This window comes from Bos javanicus, chromosome 21, assembly GCF_032452875.1.
Source record: "Bos javanicus breed banteng chromosome 21, ARS-OSU_banteng_1.0, whole genome shotgun sequence".
Classification (NCBI taxonomy): Eukaryota; Metazoa; Chordata; class Mammalia; order Artiodactyla; family Bovidae; genus Bos; species Bos javanicus.
The window spans coordinates 26,535,955-26,546,121 of record NC_083888.1 but is presented as its reverse complement, the minus strand read 5'-3'; the positions used below and the strand labels follow the sequence as shown (position 1 = coordinate 26,546,121).

At 46.3% G+C, this 10,167-nt stretch overlaps 1 protein-coding gene across 5 annotated transcripts in view; it reads right to left on the bottom strand.

Annotated features, from left to right (window-relative positions):
• Positions 1–7,368: 7,368 nt before the first annotated feature.
• CFAP161 (cilia and flagella associated protein 161) overlaps positions 7,369–10,167 on the bottom strand; it is a 51,554-nt gene continuing 48,755 nt past the window's right edge. For all 5 annotated transcript variants that reach the window (XM_061394599.1, XM_061394598.1, XM_061394600.1 and 2 more), the window contains 2 exons: positions 8,345–8,418; positions 7,369–7,941 (listed from right to left, as the gene is read on the bottom strand). In XM_061394599.1, the coding sequence (XP_061250583.1) occupies positions 7,686–7,941; positions 8,345–8,418 (330 nt within the window). In that variant the 3' untranslated portion in view covers positions 7,369–7,685. The remainder of the gene's footprint in view (positions 7,942–8,344; positions 8,419–10,167) is intronic.

Below are 10,167 nucleotides of genomic sequence, written 5' to 3'. Positions count from 1 at the left end.
CTGCATACAATCAACTCACTGGCAAAGACCTTGATGCTGCGAAAGATTGAAGGCAGAAGGAGAAGAGGGCGGCAGAGGATGACATGGTTAGATAGCATCACCAAGTCAATGGATATGAACTTGGGCCGACTTTGGGAGATAGTGAGGGACAAGGGAGGCCTGCTGTGCCGCAGTCCATGGGGTCGCAAAGAAGCGGACATGACTTAGCGACTGAATAATAAACAACAAGTAAAACCGAGGATAGGTGGATACAAACAGAAAGGTGAGAGTCAGAGAGATGACAGAGAGAGGGAGAGGGAAGGGGATGACAAGAGAGAGAGGGGAGAAGCAGGGAGGGAGGAGATGGGCAGCTCACAGTGACAGCGGCAGAGAGAATGAGAAAGAAAAAGAGGTGGGGGACTCTTCCTTGGTGGTCCGGTGGTTAAGACTTGTCCTTTCAACGCAGGGAGTGTGGGTTCAAACCCTGGTCAGGGAGCTGAGATCCCACATGCCTCACGACCAAAAAAACCAAAACATAAAACAGAAGCAATACTGTAACAAATTCTATAAAGACTTTTAAAATGGTCCACATTAAAAAAAAAAAAAAAACTTAGATAAAGAGAGGAGAGGAAAGAGGAACCACTGCTACGTCAATGCCCAGCTAGCCTCATCCTTGACCTTCATTCTGCCCTAGTGGCAGGGACCATCTGCGTCCTGCCCACCCCCTTGGTGGCTTCCCACTGACAGCACTGAAGCCCCTGCACCTGCAGCTTGCTCCCAGCCCACTCCCTGCTGCAGGCAGAAAAGTCAGGAAGCTGATGGCCTCGGGGCAGCCCTCAACAATGGCCGAGGGGAGGTGAAAAAGAAATCTCCCCCTGTGCTCACCTCCCACAGAGGAGATGAGGCTGCCTTTCTGGCTCCTCTGTGGAAGGTGTTTCAGGTGCCCCAAGGACACCTGCTTAATAAAGCACTTTCTATTGACTTCCTTGTTTCCCATCATCTCAAAGAGATTCCCATCAAATAAACTACCTGCACTCACATCTTTCTCTCAAGGTCTATTTCCTGGGGCACTGAGAAAGCCATTCTTCTTCCCACACCCATCCCAGGAGTAGAAGCCTGTTTGTTTTGTCTTTGCCTCCCCAGGATGGCGGAGACAGTTTCTAACATATCTGCCCTCTCCTCCCCTCTCTTCTATTGACTGACCAGAGTACTGTCCCTTCTGGGGAAAAGGGGAAGAATGCAGATCCCCGAATTCTCCCATCATCTGGCCAGCCCCCAGAGACCCCACGGGTCCCACCAGCCCCAGGCAGGCCAGGCAGCGTCCCAGAGAGGCTCACACGTCGCCCCTGGCACCTTGGTCCAGGGCAGCGCCGCTTCCTGCCCGTCTGTTGGGAGCACTCACAGGAGACGTGAGCAGATGTCTGGCAGATGTTCAGCCTTGTTCGCACCAGCCAACAATAACAGAGCTGAGAGACGACGCTGCAGGGGGAGGAAGGGAGGCAGCTCTGGCCCCACAGCTGGGGACACGGCCATGGAGAGACACTGTCTCCCCTTCCTCTGGGGGAGGAGATGGGGTGGGGAGTGGGGGTCTGTGTGTGACCTGGCTGCAGTGAATTAAGAGTTTGGAGCCCTTGGTATCAGTGTTCGGGGCAGAATCCTGGGTAGATCAGCCTATTGCACTCAGTGCCCCCGACAGAACCCCCAAACCAATGACAGGCAGCCTGGCTGCTCTGGGAGGCCTGGAGAAGATGCAGGAATTCTGATCTATCAGACGGCATGTTTGCCCAGCATGGCCCACAGTCCCCTCCTATACAGACTGGGATATCTGTAGGGCTCTCTCTACTGAGACTGGACACATCCCCCATCCTGCTCAGCACAGGGCTCCAGAGAGACTTGACGCATCCCCAGAGCTGGTACTCAAGATGAAGCCCACATACCACCCCTCCAGGCTTGCAAAATGCAGCTGGGGGCTGAACCCCCAAGTATGCCAAGGCAGACTGAGGTGCCCAGGAAACTGAGCACTGCCCTCTGCTGAGAAAAGTCCCCTGTAGTCCCATCGCGCCTCATGACAGCTCCCAGTCTTTTCCACACCCCGCCACTGCTTCCTGCTGCCAGGACTGAACAGCTCTGGAGCGGCGAGCTCCGCCTTACGTTCACCCTCTCCCTCATTCAGTCGTGCCCTGCAGCCTTGGTCCTCCTGGCCCCCTTCAGAGGACACCTTTAAAGCAGCTCTGAATGCAGAACTGGAAGGCAGAGGGAATGCCAATTTGTGTGCCATACTGGGCAGCTCTAGAGGAGGAAATGGCAACCCACTCCAGTATTCTTGCCTGGGAAATACCATGGGCAGAGGAGCCTGATGGGCTACAGTTCAGGGGGTCACAAAGAGCCAGACATAATCTAGTGACTGATGACTGAGCACGCACACCAGGCAATTCAGTTTACCTCTCCAAGTTTTCACCCATTTACCTGTCAATTGGGGAGAAGTGAGGGGGGAAGATCTTAGTAGCATGAACACTGAGGATACAGAGATGAAAATTACGTATGCATACGTGCAGTTTCTGTATTTGAAGAGTTCACAGTCACGTGGAGGAGACAAATATTTAAAAATGAGGATGCAGCAATGACAGGCAGCACACAAAGAGCACAGAGATGCAGGAGAGGCACAAGTCACCATGATAATTGATATGATGACTGACATGGTGCTGGATGGGACACTGGATGCTCAGGATATACAATCACACAGCAAGCCTATGAGATGGGGGACATTTTAGTCATTCTTTCACCTATGAGTGAATGGAGCCTCAAAGAAGTACAGAGACTTCCAAGGTCACACACCTAGGAAGTGACCAATGCATGCGTGTGTGCTCAGTCGTGGCTGACTCTTTGTGACCGCATGGACAGTAGCCTGCCAAGCTCCTCTGTCCATGGGATTCCCCAGGCAAGAACACTGGAGTGGACTGCCATTTCCTTTTCCAGAGGATCTTTCTTGCCCAGTTGTTGACCCTGTGTCTCCGGCACCGGCAGGCAGATTCTTCATCACTGAGCCACCTGGGAAGTCTGAAGTGACTAGTCTCCTCACTGAGTTCTCTGACCCCAGCTCGAGTCTTATAACTTATTATCCTCCGGCCATTCATAAGAATACATTATGTCAATTCATTTAATCTTATAAACAAGTCTGAGAGGAAGTCAGGAGTCCAGCAGAGAACACTGAGGCTTGGCAAGGAGGAAGACCAGAGAGAAGCATAAAGGGCTTTGAATGACTGGACATCACATTGCTGTCACTCAGGGAAGCTTCAGACCCCAGGGTCCCAGGCCTGGGTGCTTAGCACAGTTTCCTGGGGAGAAGTCCAGATTTCAGACGGAATGTCTATATACAGTCCCAGAGGGGCCATATTCAAACCTGGACGTCCCCTGGCACAACCCCTTGGAATGCTGTTTTTTAAAAGAAGATTTTACATTCACCTAGTATACCGTTTCTTTTACAAGGGAAAAAAATGAACTGATACCCTAACTGCAGTGCTTTTATGGTTTTTCCCCTCTTTAAATCTACATTTTTGAAAACTGGAAACTCCCTTATATTTTGAAATTAAGCTCAACTGCTGAGCCAGGGCAGCTGACTTGTTAGTGTTTTTAACACTGACATCTTGTGGCCGCTTTGGAAAACTGCAAGACTAAATATGCAGGTGAGACCGATTCCTTTCTCTGTCTCTCTTTTCTTCCTTCCTTCCTTTCTTTCTCTTCCTTCCTTTTAATTGAAATATAGTTGATGTGCAATATTATGTTAGTTTCAGGTATACTATATCACAATTTAACATTTGTAGGCATTATGTAATGATCACCACCTGTCCCTATACAAAGTTATTACAATATTCTTGACCTTAATGCTGTACATGACATCCTTGTGGCTTGTTTATTTCATAACAGGAGGTTTGTACCTTTTACTCCCCAAAACCTATTTCACCCAGTTCCTTATTCCCCTCCCATTCTGGCAACCACCCATTTTTCTCTGTATCTATGAATCTGTTTTCATTTTGTTTTTTAGATTCTACATGTAAGTGGATCTGAGGTTATTGATATTTCTCCCGGCAATCTTGATTCCAGCTTGTGTTTCTTCCAGTCCAGCGTCTCTCATGATGTACTCTGCATATAAGTTAAATAAAGAGGGTGACAATATACAGCCTCGACAAACTCCTTTTCCTATTTGCAACCAGTCTGTTGTTCCATGTCCAGTTCTAACTGTTGCTTCCTGACCTGCATACAAATTTCTCAAGAGGCAGATCAGGTGGTCTGGTATTCCCATCTCTTTCAGAATTTTCCACAGTTTATTGTGATCCACACAGTCAAAGGCTTTGGCATAGTCAATAAAGCAGAAATAGATGTTTTTCTGGAACTCTCCTGCTTTTTTCCATGATCCAGCAGATGTTGGCAATTTGATCTCTGGTTCCTCTTCCTTTTCTAAAACCAGCTTGAACATCAAGAAGTTCACGGTTCACATATTTCTGAAGCCTGGCTTGGAGAATTTTGAGCATTACTTTACTAGCATGTGAGATGAGTGCAATTGTTCGGTAGTTTGAGCATTCTTTGGCATTGCCTTTCTTTGGGATTGGAATGAAAACTGACCTTTTCCAGTCCTGTGGCCACTGCTGAGTTTTCCAAATTTGCTGGCATATTGAGTGCAGCACTTTCACAGCATCATCTTTCAGGATTTGGAATAGCTCAACTGGAATTCCATCACCTCCACTAGCTTTGTTCGTAGTGATGCTTTCTAAGGCCCAGTTGACTTCACATTCCAGGATGTCTGGCTCTAGGTCAGTGATCACACCATCGTGATTATCTGGGTCGTGAAGATCTTTTTTGTACAGTTCTTCTGTGTATTCTTGACATCTCTTCTTAATATCTTCTGCTTCTGTTAGGTCCATACCATTTCTGTCCTTTATCGAGCTCATCTTTGCATGAAATGTTCCTTTGGTATCTCTGATTTTCTTGAAGAGATCCCTAGTCTTTCCCATTCTGTTGTTTTAGAAGGCTGAGCGCTGAAGAATTGATGCTTTTGAACTGTGGTGTTGGAGAAGACTCTTGAGAGTCCCTTGGACTGCAAGGAGATCCAACCAGTCCATTCTGAAGGAGATCAGCCCTGGGATTTCTTTGGAAGGAATGATGCTAAAGCTGAAACTCCAGTACTTTGGCCACCTCATTCAAAGAGTTGACTCATTGGAAAAGACTCTGATGCTGGGAGGGATTGGGGGCAAGAGGAGAAGGGGACGACAGAGGATGAGATGGCTGGATGGCATCACTGACTCAATGGACGTGAGTCTGAGTGAACTCCGGGAGTTGGTGATGGATAGGGAGGCCTGGCGTGCTGTGATTCATGGGGTTGCAAAGAGTTGGACACGACTGAGCGACTGATCTGATCTGATCTGTAAGTGGATCATACTGCATTTGTCTTTGTCTGACTGATTTCACTTAGCATAATACCATCTAGATCCATCCAGGAGATTTCAGCATCTGTATGAATCTTACCCCAGTTACTTCCATTCTCCAAAGGACTTAACTGATGGTGAGACTAATCAGCTTTGGTCCCTGTAGGCTCTGACACTCTAATTCTATCACTGCTTTTCTTCAGGAGAAGACAAAAAAAAAAAAAGGCATCTCATTATCTTCATTGGAACTTACTTTGAAATGTTTATTGAAGGCTTAAATTATTTCTCATATAATTTCCAGTTAATGCCTTTTGCCTTGTTTTTCTAATGGCATGATTGTGGTTTCCTCTTTCACTTATAAGAGTTCTTTACATTTTTTTTTTTTTTTTTTTGCCATGCGGCGGGTGGGGATCTTAATTCCCCAACCAGGGATTGAACCCACAATCTCTGCACTGGAAGCACAGAGTCTTCCACTGCACTCAAGCATTTGTTGTGCACTTTATTGCTATTACATCAGCTCCACCTCAGATCCTCAGGCATTAGATCCTGGAAGTTGGGGATCCCTGCTCCAACCCATCCCCTTCTCTCCACCTTCCCTGACACTGCCTCAGTTCAGAGCCTCATCTCTCCCCAGGGACCCCTTCACTCCCTGCTGCTTCCTTAATAATCTTTCTAAAGCAAAACGCTGGCCATTACTTTCCAAATAAAATTCAAATAACTTGATACATGCAGCCACGAATGACAGACAAATGATTAAACAACCTGCAGTTTTTTCTGCAGATCACTGGGCACCAACCAAACAAAACACACTCCAGCACTCGGGTCGGTGCTCCAGGCTCCCTGCTGGGTCAGACATTCACTCTGAACTTCTGGGTGAGGGCCAGGCATCATTCATTACTAAAGTTCTACAGGTGAATTCAGTGCACAGCCAAGGGCAGAAACACCTCCTGCTGCTGCTGCTCAGTCGCTTCAGTCTTGTCCGACTCTATGCAACCCCATAGACGGCAGCCCACCAGGCTCTGCCATCCCTGGGATTCTCCAGGCAAGAACACTGGAGTGGGTTGCCATTTTCTTCTCCAGTGCATGAAAGTGAAAAATGAAAGTGAAGTCGCTCAGTCATGTCCGACTCTTCGAGACCCCATGGACTGCAGCCACCAGGCTCCTCCGTCCATGGGATTTTCCAGGCAAGAGTACTGGAGTGGGGTGCCATCGCCACATCTCCTATTGTATTGCAATAGACAGGGTAATGCCTGACTCCTGGAAAACAGTCAAGCCCTTTGGCTTGAAGCTGCATTTATTTAAAATGCATTTATATAAGCTGTGACTTACTTTCTGCCTCTGGGCACACAGTCGTCACTCGGTATCCTTGAGGACTGGTTCCAGGGCCCCCACGGACACCAAATCCTAGGACAGTCAAGTTCCTTAAGCCAGATTCCCTATATGCGGGTTCTGCATCCACAGATTCAACCACCCGCGTATCATAAACATAGTATCAATGCTACACGTTGGGCGGTTGGTTGAATTTGCGGATGCGAAACTGTAGATAGTGAGGGCTGACGGGATTTTTAGGCTAACCAGCCATAACCCTCATCTTAACCTCCTGTGTCGGGCATCTCTTCAACCCATTATAATACCTTACACATTACAGGTACTCGGTACTCCACAAAGAATGAATAGTAGATGGACAAACACATAGAAAGATATATATTTATTTTGTCTGATGACGTGAATGCCACAAACTAATGTGCTGGTTTCAAAGACAATGCAGAAATAAGGAGATTCTGCAATATGAAAATCACTACAAAATAAAGGACTGGTCAAACAGAGGTCTTGACTCCCCCATGCTAAAAGAAGACACAGAAATACAAGAGGGAAATGTTTAATGTAATGCCACAGCAGTCCACAGCTACCCATTTTTTATTTCTTACTACACTGTGCAGGGCTAGGATAAAGAGAGTGGAGCCAGAAATTCAGTAAAGTTCTGATAACTTTATTGCAAAGACATAGCTTTAAAAAGTAACACAACCCTCGTAGAAGCTGCTGCTACAGAGGATCTAAATATAGGAAGCTGAGTCTTCAGAATTTGCTCATCAACAAAGGAATGTCATCCGGTAACCTTCAAATGCAATTTCTGAGCTATTGCCCACGGCAATTTTTTTCCTGTGTCCTAGACCTCCACTGTTAATTCAATAGTCTGAATAGAGTCTTTGTTTAATACAATGTTCGGAGAGCTCTTTGCCTTTCTTAAGAATAGCCTGAGGCATACAAGGTTGATTTCCCACACAGCTACATTGGAAGTGTGCACTGAGGCACGCAGCCACGTGCATCAGGTGTGCTTGTGGCCCCTGGGTCCGAAACCTGCTCTCTCTCTTGCTCCAGGGCTCGGGTGTCCTCTGCCGGAGGCTTGGGCAGGTCCAACATGGTGGACAAGTCCTTCCTGGGAGCCCCAGTCACCAACATCCAGTGGTTCTTTGGCTTTTCAACTCTGTGTGAATCCAGATAGGTGTGAGCAGCGACCTCTGCTTCCTGTCCAAAATAGGTTCTGGGGCAGGAAAGAATTAACACAGATTGGAAATGGAATTACAACCCTCAGTAAGCTGTTAAATTCATCTCAAAACACCCAGTTCAGCAGAGTGCTACATAAAGCCCTTGCAGGAAAGAAGTTTCTCTAAAACAGGACGTGTTTGCCAGCAAGACTCACCAGATATGGGCAAGGACAAGATGTATAGGACCCCATGATAGCTAAAAATCCTCTGTGGGGAAGGACTTGCATAATAGAAGGGGTTCTAAGGGAAGTTTTCACACCATCAAAGTTCTAGGTGGTAATATTTTTCGTCATCAAAGGACTTGTGTGCATGGCCATCCTCTTTAAATTGACTTCCTTGCCTGTATTCACAGCCTCCACCCTCCAGCATGATATTGTGCTGTACCCTGCTATACAGTACCTTAGGGAAAGATGCCGGTGGGCCACCAGCCCGCGATTCGTGTGGCAGTGAGTGATAAGAATCTTGGTGTTTGCCTTTAAAGATAAAGAAAGTGTGTTACTTGAATTATGAATCAAGGCTTTCAGTTTCCTAAAGGCAAGACTTTGGAAATATTGTGTATATATATGTAATATATATATAATACATTTATATAAAGTATTTATATATGCTAATGCTAAGTCGCTTCAGTCATGTCCGACTCTGTGTGACCCCATAGACGGCAGCCCACCAGGCTTCCCGTCCCTGGGACTCTCCAGGCAAGAACACTGGAGTGGGTTGCCATTTCCTTCTCCAATGCATGAAAGTGAAAAGTGAAAGTGAAGTCGCTCAGTCGTGTGGGACTCTTAGCGATCCCATGGACTACAGCTCACCAGGCTCCTCCGTCCATGGGATTTTCCAGGCAAGAGTACTGGAGTGGGGTGCCATTGCCTTCTCTGATCTATATATAGTGTATATGAAAATCACTACCAAATAATGGAATAAATAATATAAACAATGGAATAAGTAAAATAACATGAAGATTACAAGTAGTTATTTATATATTATATACATATATAATACTGTATACTATATATAGTATATATGCTATATATATATATATATAGCAATGGCACCCCACTCCAGTACTCTTGCCTGGAAAATCCCATGGACGGAGGAGCCTGGTAGGCTCCAGTCCATGGGGTCACTAAGAGTCGGGCACGACTGAGCGACTTCACTTTCACTTTCCACTTTCATCCATTGGAGAAAGAAACGGCAACCCACTTCAGTGTTCTTGCCTGGAGAGTCCCAGGGACGGGGGAGCCTGGTGGGCTGCTGTCTATGGGGTCGCACAGAGTCAGACACGACTGAATCGAGTTAGCAGCAGCAGCAGCATATAGTAGTTATATGCCAGTGCACATGCTAAGTCCCTTCAGTCATATCCGACTCTTTGTGACACTATGGACTGTAGCCCTCTGTCCATGCGATTCTCCAGGCAAGAATACTGGAGTGGGCTGCCCTCCTTTCCAAGGTGTCTTCCTGGCCCAGGGATCAAACCTGCGTTTCCTGTGTGTCCTGCATTTAAGGCAGATACATTACCACTGAGCCATCAAGGAAGCCCAGTAGTCTTATAGATATATATATCAACTGATAGTCTTCATATTATTTTTGTACTTTTCTTACTTTTCATAAATGAACATATATTGTTTTTTAATATATAAACAATAAACAAAAAGATACATTATTTCAATAAAAGACATATAATTTCAAAATCATATATATATATTAGGTAGGTAGAATAGGAAAAAGGAGTCCAGAATGGCAGTGGCTAAAAGACAGAGGGAAAAGCCCACAAAAGTAGAACAAAGGAAGGTCCGAGGACCGGAGTGAGGACCTCAGGTAAAACAAACAGCCCTCCTGGCTAGCTCAATTTACATAGAGCAGGCCTGGTGGAGGAGAAAAAAACATATAAAAAGAGGAGCCAAACATGACAGGGGGACTTTTCTCTTCAAGTCTTTTGGATCAACCCACCCTCACACCTCAAGGATGTACTTCCCTTTGCTTTCTAAATAAAACTGAGCTGTAACACGGAGCTGTAACACTGGTCTGTCTGTCGCTTCAAATTTTTGCTGCAGTGAGACAGAACCAAGGGAATTATACACTCCCCCGACATAGATGGTGCCGTGACTTGGATTTAACCTGGCTCAATTTCAGCTTGACCCCCATGAGGCAGAAGCTAAGCACAGCAGAAGCCCAACTCGACAAAAGCTCCTGCGTTGGAAGCTAAGTGTGAAGAAAACCCAGTG